This window comes from Lepidochelys kempii, chromosome 12 (genome assembly GCF_965140265.1).
Source record: "Lepidochelys kempii isolate rLepKem1 chromosome 12, rLepKem1.hap2, whole genome shotgun sequence".
In the NCBI taxonomy this organism is placed as follows: Eukaryota; Metazoa; Chordata; order Testudines; family Cheloniidae; genus Lepidochelys; species Lepidochelys kempii.
Genome location: NC_133267.1, coordinates 8595084 through 8611606, shown reverse-complemented (window position 1 = coordinate 8611606; position 16523 = coordinate 8595084). Strand labels below are relative to the sequence as shown.

Below are 16523 nucleotides of genomic sequence, written 5' to 3'. Positions count from 1 at the left end.
CCACGGTGCTAGGCGCTGCAGGTGCACAGAGTAAGAGACAGTCCCTGCCCCAAAGAGTTTACAAAGCAGACAATGGGTGGGAGAAAGGAAGCAATCTCTCCATTTTCTAGAGGGGAAACTGAGGCACAGAAAAAGTAAGTGACCTGTCCAAGGCCAACATGGGAAGTGACAAAGGTAGGAATATAACCCACGTCTCCTGCAGCCCCGGCTGGAGCCTTTGCTCTCAACATGATCAAAATTAGCAATAGAAAAGACCGATTAGCGACCAAATACATCCCTGAGGAGAAGAAATGGGAGAGCTTTCCCGGGCTGGGGGGGGGGGGGGGGTCGAATGGAGACAATGGCGAGTTGTCCCCCGCACAGGCTCCTAGCCCAGACTCCCTGCAGAGCACTCGGGCAAGAGACAGATCCCCTCCTAAGGGACCCCCCCCCCGCCCCTCCTCCGGTGCCACTGGGGTGAGGCCCCTTTAAGAACCGCCGCCCACCACCCTGGCCTCGCGCGCCGCTGGGGCCGGCTCCGAGCTGCACCTGCGGGAAGGGGGGGAAGGCAGGGCGCGCGCGCGCGAGCGCTCCCTCCTCCCGCCCGCAGACGCCCAGAGCCGCCGCGCCTCGCGGGGAGCATGCGCCGGGCGGGCGCTGCGGACGTCACCGAGGCCGGCGAGCCCGTGAGTGCGGACCCCTGGCGCACTCGCCCGCCCTCGCGCCCGCGCTCGCGCTCGCGCCCCTCCTGCTTCTCTCTCTCTCCGCGCGGAGCCGCCGAAGGATGCGATCGCTCGCAGCCGCCGCCGCCGCCCATTAGAGACCCCCCCCCACCCCACACACACACCCCGCCCGCCTTCCGCCAACAACCCTCCCGCAAGAGCAGGACCCACCCTGTCCCCTCCCCCCCACCGAACCCTCCTCCTCCTCCTCCTCCGCCAGCGCCTGCCTGCAGCCCCAGCCCTGCCCGGCTCCCACTTGGATGCATTGATTGCTAGAGGGAGAGGTAGCGGAGGGGAGGGCAGCAGAGAGGGGGGGGAGACACACGCATTTGGTTGCCCAGATTTTTTTTTCCCCCCCTGGGGCGGGGTGATTTTTCCCCCCCTTTCCCTCGGAGTGTCTGAGAAGGGGGGAGGCGCCCGCCGAGAGGGGTTTTCGCGTGTGTGTGGCCATCATGGGATGTACCCTGAGCGCAGAGGAGCGAGCCGCCTTGGAGAGGAGCAAAGCGATCGAGAAAAACCTCAAGGAGGATGGGATCACCGCCGCCAAAGACGTGAAATTGCTCCTGCTAGGTAAGCGGCCGCTCCCCCCGGCCCCCTCTCACCGCCTCCCGGCCCCTCTTCCCGGGGTCAGGCTTCTCCCCCGTCCGTGCACATTGTGCCCTGGGAAACTGGTATTTCACCGAGATGCCCCCCCCCCCCGCCTCCCCTCCATTCACCCCGCTGCTCTCCCTCCTGTGTAATCTCCTTGATCCCCTTCCAGGCTCACACTCACCGGCTCTTTCCTTTCTGTGTCTGTCCCAACAGGGGCTGGAGAATCTGGGAAAAGCACCATTGTGAAGCAGATGAAGTAAGTGGTTTGGGGTTAGTGCCCTAAAAGCGTTGATCGTTTTGCCTTAAAAAAAAAAATTGTTGGCATTCCCCTGTTGATTTTTTTGGAGGGGGGGGAGGGTTTGCAAGAAGGCGGTTCTTTAGTTGTAAGAATGCCCCTGACCGCCATATTTATCTGAGCGTTATTGTTGTTATTATTTTTTTGTGTGTGGCTTGTGGACCCATTGGTATGGCACATCTGTAGCAGTGATTTCTGGTTGGGAAAGAAGATGGAGGGGGATCCAGCCCTTTGCTCACCATGGACGATCAGGTGTCTGCTGTTCAGGGGTTTGGTGCTGAATGGAAGGTGGTGTGGTTTCTCTCTGCTGTCTCACCAGGTGTGTGTGAGGTGGGTGGGTGGGTGAAGGGGGCAGGATGGGTTTCCCAGATGAGGTGAATGGCACAGATGTAACCAGGGCATCACCATTAAACATACCTCTGTCAATGAAGATTAATGTCAGTTTTTTATCTCCCAGCGCTCTCTCCCCTCAACGTACACACTCCCTTCGGTGTTTGATCTCCTGCCACGGGCTGCTGGGTTGGCTCTCTGGCATGTATTTGTTTGTTTATTTTTAAAAATCTGCCTGTAATGCGGATTTAAAACAAGGCTTGCTGCCACTCAAAGCCCCTTTCCCCCGAGCTTTCAGCCTTTCCTCTTAATTAATTAGAAATGAATTTGGCTCCTGATCACCAATTAAAATTAAATGGGGATTTTTTAAAAAAACAACCAACCTCCCTTCCCCCCCCCCCCCGAAAATAATAATTAAACAACAAGGAAACCGGCTCCTTTATAAAAGCGCTGGTCAATTCGGATCGTGATTCCTTTTTCCCCTCCATCAACCATTTCTCCTGAGCTCGGGTGTGTTTTAAATCTCACGAGGCTGTCTGAAAGCAAGTGACGAACTGCTGTGGACTTGTAGTGCGGGGGGGTTCTGCTGTGACACCTTTGCACGCGCACACACACACACACACACACACACGTTTGCTAATGAGGCAGTTGCTGTGCAATAAACAACAACAACCAAAAAATGGGTTCTTTTTCCGAGTTGGCCCCGTGGCTGGGGAGTGACTGCACCCCCTAGGCGAGGCAGGCTAGGGAAAGGGGCGAGGGTGTTCTCCTTTCAGCGTGTCCTCAAAAATAAATAAATCTCAGCCTTACCCTGGAACAGACACGACAAGCTCCTTCGAGGTGGCGCCATCACTGAGCACTCCCTGATCGCAGCCTCGTGAGTCCCTCTCCTGTTCTCTAATAGTTGACACGGTGCGGCGGGGGGGGGGGGGGGGGGAGGGGGGTTGTTGGTTGCTTGTTTATTTATTTATTTTATTTATGTGCACAAGGATCCTTGCAAGGGGGCGGCTGCTCGGAGCGCCCCCCTCCCGCTCCCCGGGGGCTGCTCGGAGAGAGAGCGGTGCCCAGCCGTGGGTGTGGAGGCAGGGTGTGGTGGGCTGTTTGCCAGCGGCTCCTGTCCACCTGCATGGGGGAGCGGGACCCCCCCCTTGGCAGATCAGACAGGGGTTGCGCATGGGGGGGGGGACTTTGCCTGCAAGGCAGCTGCCTCCCCCCGGGCCGGTCCCCGCGCGAGCGGTGAGATTTCAGGCGGTGCAAGTGGTGGACAGCGCCCAGCAAGAGCCTGGAACAGTCGATTGGCTCGGGGAGCTCGGCGGCGCTCGGAAGCTGCCGGGAGAAGCCGAGCAAAGGCTCGGAAATGGCCGAAGGGGTTCGGGGCCGCTCGGCGTCCACGGCGTGGGAACGAAGGGCCCGATCCACCGCTCCCGCTGCAGGCAAACGGGGGGAGGGGAGTTTTGCCATTGACTGCAAACGAGAACAGGATCGGGCCCTTCTCTTCCGAGAGCCCCGCCCCGCTCTCAGCCGAGGTGCCACTCACAGGAGAGGAGGGGGGAACTGACTGTGATCTGGGCTGGCCCCCAGAAAAACCGCCGGGCAGGGCCAACCGGGGGGGTCACTCCCAGAAAAATAAGGGGAAGTGACATTTTCCAGGCCCCAGTGATCGTACTGGGGCAGGAGATCCAGGAAGAAAACTCCCCCTGTCTCCAAAAGCGTTGGCAACCCTCCACGTCTCAGATGGCTTTTTTATGTTGATATGTTTGTGTTTCAGGCAAGACTACACACAGCTTCCGCTGCTTGGAAAGGCTGGTTTACAGATGGTCTGCACAGTTTTGCCCTTTGGTTTATTGGCAAATTTGGAGTGGGAAGGGGCTACTGCAATTTAACACCACCACATGGTTAGATGTGTCCCTGGGATCTATTCGATTGTCTGCAGTAGATCTGTAGCGGAACGGCCTTGTGTGTGCATGCTGACATCCGCATATCTGCCACTTCCCTTCCACCAAAACACATCCAAACCCCCCTTAGAGAAGATGAATAGTGGGATGAGTTTGTGGCCATGTACAGTTTGTGACTATGTAGGCATATAAAGTTACTGTACCGTAGCGCTGTGTGGCAGGATTCATATTTTTAACGAGACGGAACAAGATAATATACTGATCTGATGCTGCTCTCAGTTCATTAAGTAATAATGATAATAATACCTAGTTGATATACAGTGCTTTTCATCAGTAGACCTCAAAGCAATATATGATATGCTTGCAGTTCTATACCTGAGTTAAAAATTCACAGACGCCTGTCTTTATGAACCTGCTTACGTTGTCAGCCATCAGAACTGGGAGGTGTCTTTTACTGTGGAAACTCTGTACGTTGGGTTGGGTGGAGATAGCAGTGTTGCTATGAATACAGCAGGAGGCATATTTAGAGAGCTGTTCAAAATCTCTGGCATCTAGAATTATGACTGTAGAATGAACAACTCGCTGATATTTATATTTTGGAGGTTAATTAAATAATATGTAAATTAGCATTTTACCTGGTCAAGCAGTATTATATAATATTCTAAATCACACAGGCCTGATGAGAACCTAATGAATTCTTTAAAGGCTAGAATTAAACAGTGTGTTTGTTAGAATGTGATGAGGGAGACTGAGATTATTTTTATATCAGATATTTAGGGTCCTACCAAATTCATGGTCCGTTTTGATAAATTTCACGGTCATAGAATTTTTAAAAAATCTGAAATTTCACAGTGTTGTAATTGTAGGGGTCCTGACCCCAAATTGAGTCACGGGGGGACGCAAGGCTATTGTAGGGGGGTGGCGGAATTGCCATCCTTACTTCTGTGCCGCTGCTGGCAACAGCACTGTCTTCCGTGCTGGGCGGCCAGAGAGTGGCGGCTGCTGGCCGGGAGCCCAGCTCCGAAGGCAGCGCCCTGCCAGCAGCAGCAGCAGTGCAGAGTAAGGGTGGCAATGCCATACCATGCCACCCTCTCTTCTGCGCTGCTGCTGGCAGCTGCACCGTCTTCCGTGCTGGGCTCCCGGCCAGAAGCCACGGAGCTTCCTGCAGCCAGGGAGGTTCCTGGAGGTAGAGCTGACCCAGCCGTGGGAATGCCCGTGCAGGGGAAGAAGTCCAATCCCTCCCCAGGCTGGCCAGGACCGGCAGCTGGAGCCCAGCGCATGCGAGGAGACCCCAACTGGGGCGCCCCAGCCCTGCCCTTCCCCAGCTCCAGCGCTCGGGGGTTCAAGGGGCTTTGGGCTGACTGTATGGAGGGGGGCGGAGGGTGTTACCACAGCACTCCCACCCAACCACAGCATCCTGGGTAGTCACCCACCCATAAAGCTGGCCCTGCCTCCCCCGAGTGACAGCCCCCCCATATCATGCCACCCTCACTTCTGAGCTATGGGTGGTGGCGCTGCTTCCTTCAGAACTGGGTGCCTGGCCAGAAGCTGCCACTCTCCAGCACTCTCCAGCCACCCAGCTCTGAAGGCAGCACAGAAGTAAGGATGGCAATACAGCACCCACCCCTCCCACCCCAACAGCCAGTTTTCAGGGCCGTGAATTTGGTAGGGCCCTATACATATTATTAGGTGCTTCCAATTAGTGCATTACACCAGAAAGCCAAGAGATTCTGGTAGTTTTCACACTGAGGTATATGGTCTGACAATATGCCTAGAATTTTTTAGAATGATGAATTCTAAAACAAAGGAATAGATAGCATATGCTAGTAAGAGATGCTTGAGAGCATTACACTGAGACTAGTTAATCATTGAAATAAGTAGTGCTATAAAACGTGGCAGATAGAAATTACAGCAATTTAAGAGGTGTATTTAGAATTGGGATTAGGATTAGAATGCCTTTATAAAACCTAATTATAGAGACTTCTGAGAGAGTTTGATGTATCTTTTGGTGTGATGGTTTTCTTTCAGTGAACAAGGATATTCTGGTGATTGATTTAGAGCATGGGTTTTTTTGAGAGAGTATCTCAAACATTTGCAATGCAGACGTGGAAATCATTATAATTGCAATCTAACTATGAAGATAACTTTGATGCACTATAACCCAATGTCTGTAGCTGTATTTGTAGAGTTAACAATTATTTGGCTCTCCGAGAGTAGTATGGCTTGTTACATTTTCTTATTATTCTTGCTGAGTCCAAGCCTGCAAATTGTTGCATGTGGGCAGATTGCTGCACCAATGCAATGAACTGCAGGATCTGGGCCATAGTAATTAGGGGACCAGTCCCTCAAGGTGCTCTGCCACCCTTCACCCCCATTCAGGTCAGTGTGAGCATAAGGCACCCCCTTTTCAGAATCAGGACTGGGTTCAACTCTGCTTTGCTACAACATAAACTAATGAGTATTTTTAATGGATATGCCTGATCTATTTGGTTATGAACAATAAAGCATATAGTGAAGAATTCTTTTACAAGAGAAGGAATCACCCATTTGTATTTAGGCTTCAAATAAATGTGACACTATCTTGTGTGTTAAATCTTAAAATAAATGCAGAGATAGTGATAAGTTATAATATGCAACTTTTCTTTCTGTACTATCTGTAATGCAGTGTGAAATCTAGACAATCTTTTTAGCATAATTGGATTTCTAGATAACAGGGTGTGGCTTGGAACATTCATCAAGGAGACCCCAGTTCAGGAAAGCAATTAATACATGGCTAAGTCCATCCCTATTCAATAAAACGTATTTAAACGTGTGCTTAAGTGCTTTGCTGAATATGACTGTTCAGTTGTGAGCCATAATTAGCATAATGGCATGTCAGACAAGCTGCAGAATAATGGGTTTTTGGCTAATGGATCTCGATTTGTTTCTTATTCTCTGCACTCTAAATATTAAAGCCGCTATCTTGAAGCGGTAATAGTGAATTGCATTGCTTCCTCTCTTTTGAAATCTAGTGTGGAACTCTTTGCAATGAATTCAACTGTCATATGCTGACATGAAACATTGAGTCTTATGGAAAGTGGTCTAGCAAACTAACTAGATGCAAGTATGACCCTTGATGAGTTCTGAAGAAGTAGAGAATGTTTTGTATGAACTTACCACAGTGGGTTTTTTGGCTTGACTAACCAGCAGGTTGTAAAACATGCAAAAAGCCCTAGTCTGAATCATTACAAATTTTTAAAAGATTCACTCATTTTCCTCCTGCTCAAGGCCACAGTTGAACACAGGCAGTACACTCCTAAACACTGGTTCAGTTGTGAGCTGTAATTAGCATGCTGCTGTAGCTACTTAAGTTTTTGTAGATCTGCGGGAAGTCACTAGGGAACGCATTGCCTAATGTTTAATGTACAGGGCTGAGTCAGAAGGTATGGGTCCAGCATTGGGCTCAGCTATCAGTTCAGTTCACACTGTGCCTCGGTTTCTCCCACTGGTAAGTGGGGATTCCACTACCTACTTGGCAGAGGTTTTTTGAGGTTTAACTGGTTAGTTTTTGTAAAGCATTTTGAAGTGCTATAGAATAAATACAAATTATTATTATTATACTGTTGTTTTATCATTCTCATTTATTATCCAGTTAAATATTCTTCCCAATCATCAAAATAATATGGCATATTGGTTCGAAGTTTTCTCAAACGCCAAAAATAGTCATAAACTCTCCTTGCTCTTCGTGTAATTGAATTACTTATAACCTTAATAAAAGTGCTTGAAAGAAATAAGCAGTCCCCACCCACTGTGTTTCCAGCCAGCCTAAGCAATATCATGACAAGTGATACTGGAAGCAAACAATGCATAGAGACAGCTGCTCGATGCCTTGCTCCTTTCAAGAAGACAACAGGCCCCAAAGCTTTAGTGGTTTCACACGATCATCGGTACCTGAATGTGTAGCACAAACTTTTCTCCCTGAATACATTGGTTCAAAGGGGTGGCATGTGCAACCAGAGAGCTCAAAGAACGCAAACTACAGGCTCGAATGTAAATTTACAATCTGCCCTGTGCACATGCTGGAATATAGCTGCATCTCCCTAGGAATATACCAGGAACAATTTGTGTTGTAGGGAGTCCTCATTCCATCTTCTCCCCTTACCTCTGCTTGCTCTGGGGAGCAATTCAGTTACTTCACCCTTGGCATGGAGCTGCTGACTTGCTCTTGAGCATCCAGCCTGGGACTCTGGCCAATGAGTGACGAGGGTAGAGCCAGGGCTCCTCCCACTCCCTGCTCATTTGCCGGCACTTAGCCTCTTCTCTCCCCACTGCAGCCAGAGTGACAAACAGGGCAGGGGTATTAGAAAGGGCCTTGCTGCTTCTTACTCTTCTGTATGTTCAAGTAAGGGCTGTAATGATCAAAACCCACCCAGGGTTAGAAGTGAATTTGAATAAGCTACAGGGAGAAGTATTGCCCCCTTTGTTCTGAAGCATTTCTGAGTGCTGTTCCATTTGCTATACTGGATCTAGGGACTTCCTTCATGTTCCACGCCGCCTTTCCTTAGTTTGCTTTGTATCTTTAGACCCAATCCAGCAAACATTTGTGCACAGTACCACTGGTAGTAACTTTGTGCAGAGTACCACTATTAGTAACTTTGTGGGACTACTCTTAGTAGGAAACATTGCACTTGGTAGTAAATTTTGCAGCATTGGACCCTGTTTTTTTTATTTTCATTTCTTCACACTTATTGCTATGTTGACTGTGTGGGTGATCCATTAGAATATTTTTTAAAATGTCAGATAAGCTGAAGAATTTATTTATTTATTTTTTTGGCTAATGGATTTTAATGTTTCTTGTTCATGGTTTTCGAAATACGAAAACCTATATCTTGCAGAAGAGTTCTGTGTAGTTCAAAAGCTTCTCTCTCACCAAAAGAAATGGGTCCAATAAAAGATATCACCTCCCTCACCTTGTCCCTCTTATGTGTTGCAGAGGCCGTTGTGAACTGCACAGCTTTCTCTCTCTTTGAAATTTAGAGTGGCACTCTTTGCAGTGAGTCATAGGCTGACATGAAACATCTAGTCCTGTAGAAAATGTTCTAGAAAACTAACTAGACCTTTGCAAGTCGTTCCCTTGATGAGTTCTGAAAAGCTAGAGAATATTTTGTGGGTTTTTTGGTGTGATTAACCAGCAGCTTGTCAGAGATAGGAAAAACCTAGACTGAATCATGACATGAGGTAAAAAAATGCAACCGGTTTCCTGCTTTTTGAGCACACAGCTGAACAGAAACTCTAGGGCCTGGCTGTCCTCTCAGTTATGCTGCTTTATACCAGTGTGAGACAATGATCAGACCCCTAAACATCAATGGCACAATTGTTACCTATCCAGTGTGCTTATGCAGGAGAGTGAGGGAGGTGGCTTGGCTCCAGATTGTTGGGGGGGTCAGGAGAGTGGGGCTGTTACTTGTTCCCTACATCTTTGGAGGTGGGCAGGGGTGGGACGTGAGCCGAGCCTTGATTCCACATCTCCACACCAGAGCTATGCTGGCACAGAGGGGGAAATGATTTGCTCCTGGCCAAGGACAATTATAGATTACGTCTCACCGGGAGCCAGGTGAGGGAACTAGGCAGTGAATTGTGACGCTCAGTCGATTCACTTGCCCACTTCTGGGGCAGAGCTACCTTACTCAGAGCACTTTGTAAAGTTACAGTCTAGTCCTAAAACGTATTAGCAGGTTCCTCGTGATTCTTCTCTAACGTACAGTACTGCGAATCAGGAGTAACTCTGTTGAAGCCGGTGGAGTTACACCCATGTGAAACTGATATAAAGAGGAGAATTGGGCCCTAGAGGCTGATCCTGAAAGGTGCTAAACTCCCTCAGCTCACACTGGAGGTAAGCAGGCTCACTACCTTGTCAGACTGGAACCTCAGACGGTCAGGTTTACTGTATGTGCACATATACTGCATAATTCACGCTCATCACATCATCATGCCCCTTCTCCCCCCTCTCCCTTTTGCACTCCAACACTGTGTTTTCAGTTCATCCGTGTTAGATTTCAGCGAGAAGATATCATGGCCTTGGCAGGAACCACAAATCCCATCTTTCAAACTTTTTTCCTTTCGTTGATACTGTTAGCACAGGGAATTTGTCTGCATAGCCTAACTTTGCAACATTCAGCTCTCAATGGCCTTAAATATCATTCAGTTCTGTGGGGCTGAACATAAAGGAGGCCAGCGGTTCAGAAAGCAGTGCGTAAAACAGAAGTAAAGGGAGAACCCAAACACATCAACAAGAGCAAAATAGAATAAACAGCTCCAAAACGGCTTGGTAAAGGAAACAGCTGCTTCATTAATTTGGAGACGTTTACTTTAAAAAATATATAGTAGAATTTCATGATAATTACTACTGGACCACGCCCTTATTTGCATCGGAAGTTGGCCCAAGTAAGGACTAAGTGAAGATTAACTGGGGCCTGGGCTACACCTAAAACGTAGCTACATCACTTGGGGCTGTGAACATTTCCTGCCCTGTGCAACATAGGTTGACCAAACTCCCCCACTGCAGATGCAGCTAAGTTGATGGAAGAATTCTTCCATTGACCTAGCACCTGCCTCTTGGAGAGGTGGGTTTACACGGGCAGAAGAACCCCTTCTGTCACTGTAGTAAGTGTCTACACTACAGCGCTCCAGGAGCGCAGCTGCAACTGTGCCAGTGTAGCCTTTCTAGTGTAGACATGCCCTATGAAATGCAATCAGGGATTGAGATCCAAAATTAGACCTGCGTCAAAGACAGCTAAAATCTTGCTAATAGCTCCTGAAGGACCTTTAGGGAGTAAAGATAGTGCACAAACAAAGGCCTTGTTGAAACTGTGAAACAGAGAGTGTTAATTGAAGCAGAGAATCTTAATTTCAACTCCATCCAAAGCACAAGTGGAAAAGGACAAAAGGGTCCAATTCTTGGGCCAGTAATCGGTAGCAGAAAAATGAACATGTTACACACCACAGGGAGTCAAAAATGTGTGTGTGGCGGGGGGGGGGGGGGCAAAGGGGGGAACCCAAACTCAAAAAGTTTTTGCAGAAGTAAAATACTAAGTTAATTCTGATCAGATCATTTGTAATCTAAGGGCAAATCCTGCCTGTTTACTCATTGAACTTCAGTGTGACTGCTCCTGTGTGGAAAGTGGGTGGGATTTGGCCTTTACTATTATCAAAGAACTGAAAATGATGAGAATAACTGAGTCAAACAAAATCCTCCGACAGGCACCCAAACGTCAACACATCAGAACATTGAACAGCATGGCCAACTTTCATGATAAATATCACGAGCCTCCCAAGATTTGGCGTTTTCCTTAAAGCCCCATCTCTTGGAGTCAGGTCATTACTTGAGAATCTCAGTTGGGGTTTGCTTGTTTTTTAAGTAAGTTTCTAGCCCTTGTGGTTGTGAAGAAAAGCTTGAAACTGTGACCCAAGTGTAACCTAAAGGCTCAAAAACTAGACAGAAAATAAAATGAACCCAATTTTTTTAAAGTCTCATGATTTTTACCCAATCACATGACTCCTGATTTTGAATGTTTTGGTTGGCAATACTGGTAACTAATCTATTTATATCTCTCTCTCTTTTTTTTACGTAAGGCCAATCCAAAGTCAATTGGGAGTCTTTCCATTGACCTCAAATGGCTGTGGGTTGAGCGTCTGTAGCCCAGTGCTCTTAAAACCAGAGTCTTTTGAATGGATTTTCTTCTTGCCATCCTAGGGTTCAGCCACATCTCTTCTCTTCACTCCTTAATGTAGAATTCTTATGCTGAAAAGTGATTTTAAAGCACATCTCAGTCCAGGATATTTATGAAGTACATGACAAGTAACAGAGAGTAATGGATGCAGTTGAGCACCATACTGATTCCTTTATCATTGAAGATGGTGAATGTAAGGAGGAAGTACGGCAATCAAGTAAAAGAAAAGAGTGTTGGCATTTTAGACCTACTGCCATTTTCCTCCTCCTAAAATTTTTTTTGGCCTCATTTTGTTTATAGAAAATATTAATGGTTTTGTGTTATGCTTTTCATAACAAAAAGAAATGATGAGAGAATGAAAAATCCCTCAAAACTGTTAATTAAAGCACACTGCCTTTTTAAAACCATTCATGCAAGCTGCATGGGTAGAGGAGGGCAGAGGATTACAGACCAGATTACAGGATGCCGTCTGTATTCAACTCAAAACAAGCAAGTGCCAAATATTGCCGTAGAACGCCAGTATCTAGCATTGATCGGTCTAGGGCTAACCGAAAGGGCCCTCTAATCTAAGGCTCAGTTATTGTCTGTAATATAATAAAAACTCTCTTAGAAATATTTCTGAGGGTACCAGTAGAAATGTTTCACTTCTTGAGCTCTAGAGCTAATTGTGAAAGAACTAGAGGATGTTCACAGCCACTTAGAACACCGTCATGGGGATTGGGGAGATATTTGATATCAGGTCTGTTTTCAATGAGAGATCAATCATAATATTTTTTTTACATTTGTGGGACGTTAACAGAAGCTGGATAGGAAGGGCCAGGAAATGCACAAATTTGCTTTTGGAATTTGCATTACTCCCATTGTCAGTCTCCATCTACACCAAAATTTTTACTTTTAGCTCCTCAGCAGAGCTTTAATGTGAATATAATTTTGACATAACAAACAAGCAAAAGTCTCTGGGCTATTTAGGGCCTGATCCTGCTCAGTCTGATGCTCTGGTCCCCTTAGTAAATGGGGTCGGTGCAGGAGACAAACAGAGTTGAAGGGACTTCCCTCCAGCCCATAAGCAAAGTGTGTGATGCCCCTTCAGTTGGGCTATGGCTGCTATTATAGCCAGTGGGTAGTTCGCAGTATTTTGGCTCCTTCATGTCTGGGAGAATTTTTTTCTAAGTCTTTACTGAGGCAAAACTCCCATCGGCATTCAAAAGGAATTCTGTCTGAGTAAAGACTGCAGGACTGGAACCTTTGTTAATGAGCTAGCTGGACCAGCCAATAGCTATTAAATGTCTCTGTGGTGCAATGGGGCCAGCACATTTAGCTGATAACCAAAAGGATGGTTTGCACCCTGTTCAGGGAGGCGAGAATCACCTTGTTGGCATTCAGTGATGGGCACAAAATAAGAACCTAAATAGAAAATGTGTTCAGTACCATCCTGCTGAAGGGCCATCGTCTAAAAAACTCCATAGGCCCAGCACAAGTAGCTTATCCCATCGTGTGGCTTCAAGACCATAGACTCATAGAAATGTAGGGCTGGAAGGGACCTCAAAAGGCATCTAGTCCAGTTTCCTGCACTGAGGCAGGACTAAGTATTATCTAGGCCGTCCCTGACAGGTGTTTGCCTAACCTGTTCTTAAAATCCTCCAATGACAGCGATTCCCCAACCTCCCTAGCTAATGTGTTCCAGAGATCAAGTATCCATACAATTAGGCAGTTTTTCCAAATGTCTAATCTAATTTTCCCTTGCTGCAATTTAAGCTCATTACTTCTTGGCCTGTCCTCAGCGGATAAGAAAAATTTACCACCCTCTGCTTCATAACAACCTTTTACATACTTGAAGATTGTTATCATGTTCCCCCTCAGTCTTCTTGAAACTAAACAAACCCAATGTTTTCAATCTTTCCTCATAGGTCATGTCTTTTAGACCTTTAATCATTTTTTTTGCTCTCCTTTGGGCTTTCTCCAATTTGTCCACATCTTTCCTGAAGTGTGATGCTCAGAACTGGACACAGTTCTCCAGTTGAAGCCTTATCAGTGTTTACTAAAGTGGAAGAATTATTACTTGTGTCTTGCTTACAGTGCCCCTACTAATACATCCCAGAATGATGTTCACTTTTTTTTGCAACAGTGTTACATTTTTGACTCATATTTAGTTTGTGATCCACTATAACCCCCCCAGATCCTTTTCTGTAGTACTCCTTCCTAGGCATTCATTTCCCATTTTGTATTTGTGTAACTGATTATTCCTTCCTAAGTGTAGTACTGTGTGTTTGTTTATTGAATTTCATCCTATTTAAGTCAGACCATTTCTCCAGTTTGTCCAGATCATTTTGAATTTTAATCCCGTCCTCCAAAAGCATTTGCAACCCCTCCCATCTTGGTATTGGCCACAAACTTTGTAAGTGTACTCTCTATGCCATAATCCAAATCATTTATGAAGATATTGAATAGGACCAAACCCAGGCCAGATCCCTGAAGGACCCCACTCGATATGCCCTTCCAGCTTGACTGTGAATCATTGATAACTACGCTCTGAGTACAGTTTTCCAACCAGTTGTTCATCTACCTTATAGTAGGTTTGTCTCTAGGCTGTATTTCGCTAGTTTGCATATGAGCAGGTCATGTGAGACTGTATCAAAAGCCTTACTGAAGTTGAGGTATATCACATCTACTGCTTCCCCCCATCCACAAGGGTTGTTAGCCTGTCAAAGAAGGATATTAGGGTAGCCTGACCAGATTTGGTCTGGACAAGTCCATGTTGACTGTTACTTATCACCATGGAGTTTTCTGCTTAGCTTTGGCCATTCGTTGACTTTACAAATGAGGGCATGATCTGGCTCTAAGACCTTGATCCTTCTCCCATTGAAATCAATAGCTAGACTCCCATTGGCTTCAATGGTGGAGGACTGAGTATTTCATGCAAAAGATATTGGGCCAGATTTTCATTTAAATTACAAATTCTTTACATCCTTCTAGGTGCCTTGAAGATGGGTCTAAATATAATTTGCTCCCATTATAAGGCCTCTTTACACTGCCAGAGTGGTGTAAAATGGTGTAAAAGTGAATCTGACCTTTTGCCACTAAGGTAATTAATATTTTCTTACCTTGATAGGAGTAATTCTCAACGATATACTCCTTTCCATATTTTGGGGGTCACTTCTTATCTTGGGTTCCTGTAAAGCCTATTAATATACATTAATATTTATGCAGATATGCATATCAAAGACATTATGGAGCCTTTAGCGTACATCAGTTGTATAAGTGCAAAAAGCCAGAAGAAAAGAAAGTTACAGTTACATACATATATTCCACAATGTCATGATGCTTTTCATTAAATAGCTTTTGTGATTGATTACTTGGCCAGACTTGACAAATTTTTCCACTTGAACGAGAAAACATTTACTTAATAAAGCAGAAAGCTTTTAGTAGCATGCCCTTGTTTTCCTCAATTTAACTACAGATAAATTGATATTCTCCTGATTTACAGCTCAGCAAAAAGCAAAGTGCTGTATCAACTTGTTAATTTCAAGGTGGCTGCTGCATGGCCAGGAAACCTGATTCTTCTAAATGTTTGCATTCAAAATGTGTTTAAATTGAGTTTTAGACATTTGAGCTGATGAGCTGGAAGGTAGGAATAGGATACAGAGGGACCTAGACAAATTAGAGGATTGGGCCAAAAGAAATCTGATGAGGTTCAACAAGGACAAGTGCAGAGTCCTGCACTTAGGACAGAAGAATCCCATGCACCACTACAGACTAGGGATCGAGTGGCTAGGCAGCAGTTCTGCAGAAAAGGACCTAGGGGTTACAGTGGACAAAAATCTGCATATGAGTCAACAAAAGTGACTAGTGGGTTTCTCCATTCCAGGAGTGAAATTCCCCATGTTAGGATTTAATTGTAAATGCGTTTCATGCTTTATGAACTCCAGGCAGGAACAGTTTGATTTCAGCTGATTTCATTTTGAAAGTGGCATTTCAACTGCAGAAAGAAGCCCTAGCTTTGGAAGATGAGGTTGTTTTGTACTCTATATCTGCGGGCAGATTCTGTTTGCTATGTAGGTTCTTTCATATGGACAAACAGAGATGCAGAAGGAGAATAAAATTCTATTAAAACCCTGCTTTGTCAAATAGCTGTGCTCCAAACCTACCCACCTGGAAGGGTGAGGAAGTCCAAGCCGATTGAAGGCTTTTGGGGCATTTTACATTTTGGAATGTGATGAATCAAGAGAATGGCTGAGAGACGCAGAGTTGCTGATGGCTGTCTCCTTCAGTTACACATGGCAGCTGCAGCACATACGTCTTAAGTGCTGATCCCTTTTGACCTGAGCAGCTAGGCAAATTTTGGGGCACAGGGGATTTTCCTGGTGAAAGTAGAAATGGATGGAGTTTGGTATTTTCTTTGATGCAGCCTTGTTTATTTACAAGATATTACAAAGTTCCGCTCCTCTGAACACAGGAGGGACCAAAGCCAAAAGGAGTAGTTTCTTAGCTTACAGCCCCAAACCCCTTTAGCCAACAGACCCCAAGGTTCTCTTTTTTGCTTTTCCCAAGGTCACACTGTGCTCACTGGCTACTGCTTGGGTGTCTTGTTTTTTGCCTCTGCCTCTTTCTCTGTTCTTGTCTGTCCCCAGTTTCTGTGTGTCCTCGTTTCCCTGAAAGCCACCTCCCCGACCTGGTCACAATACCCAATGGAACCCTCTCTCACATGGTGCTAGTACCTGGAAAGACTCTGTTAGGCTTTGTTTTAGGTGTGCCCCCTTAGCTGTCTCTTAAAACTATCTTAAAGGAAGGGCTTGTTCACATGTCATTTAAAACTAGGTTTAAACTCAACCCTTAACAAGTTTATCCACATAGCGCAGAACCAACCTGTCGCTCTCTAGCGCACTCTTACTTCCTCTCTTCCCCAGAGAATCGTCCACGTTTGCCAAAACTCTGGCCCTGATTCTGCAAAGACTTGTGCAGTGCTTAACTTCCTGCACGATTGGACTGCTTTTCAGAGGGGCGG

The 16523-nt window shown here is 46.3% G+C and overlaps 1 protein-coding gene across 3 annotated transcripts in view; it reads left to right on the top strand.

The window, feature by feature from the left end:
* Positions 1 to 680: 680 nt before the first annotated feature.
* Positions 681 to 16523, top strand: part of GNAO1 (G protein subunit alpha o1) — a 299044-nt gene continuing 283201 nt past the window's right edge. Inside the window, exons 1-2 of one of the 3 annotated variants that reach the window (XM_073307482.1) lie at positions 681 to 1271; positions 1506 to 1548. In XM_073307482.1, the coding sequence (XP_073163583.1) occupies positions 1154 to 1271; positions 1506 to 1548 (161 nt within the window). In that variant the 5' untranslated portion in view covers positions 681 to 1153. The remainder of the gene's footprint in view (positions 1272 to 1505; positions 1549 to 16523) is intronic. The other 2 variants (XM_073307480.1, XM_073307481.1) reach the window with 2 other exon arrangements.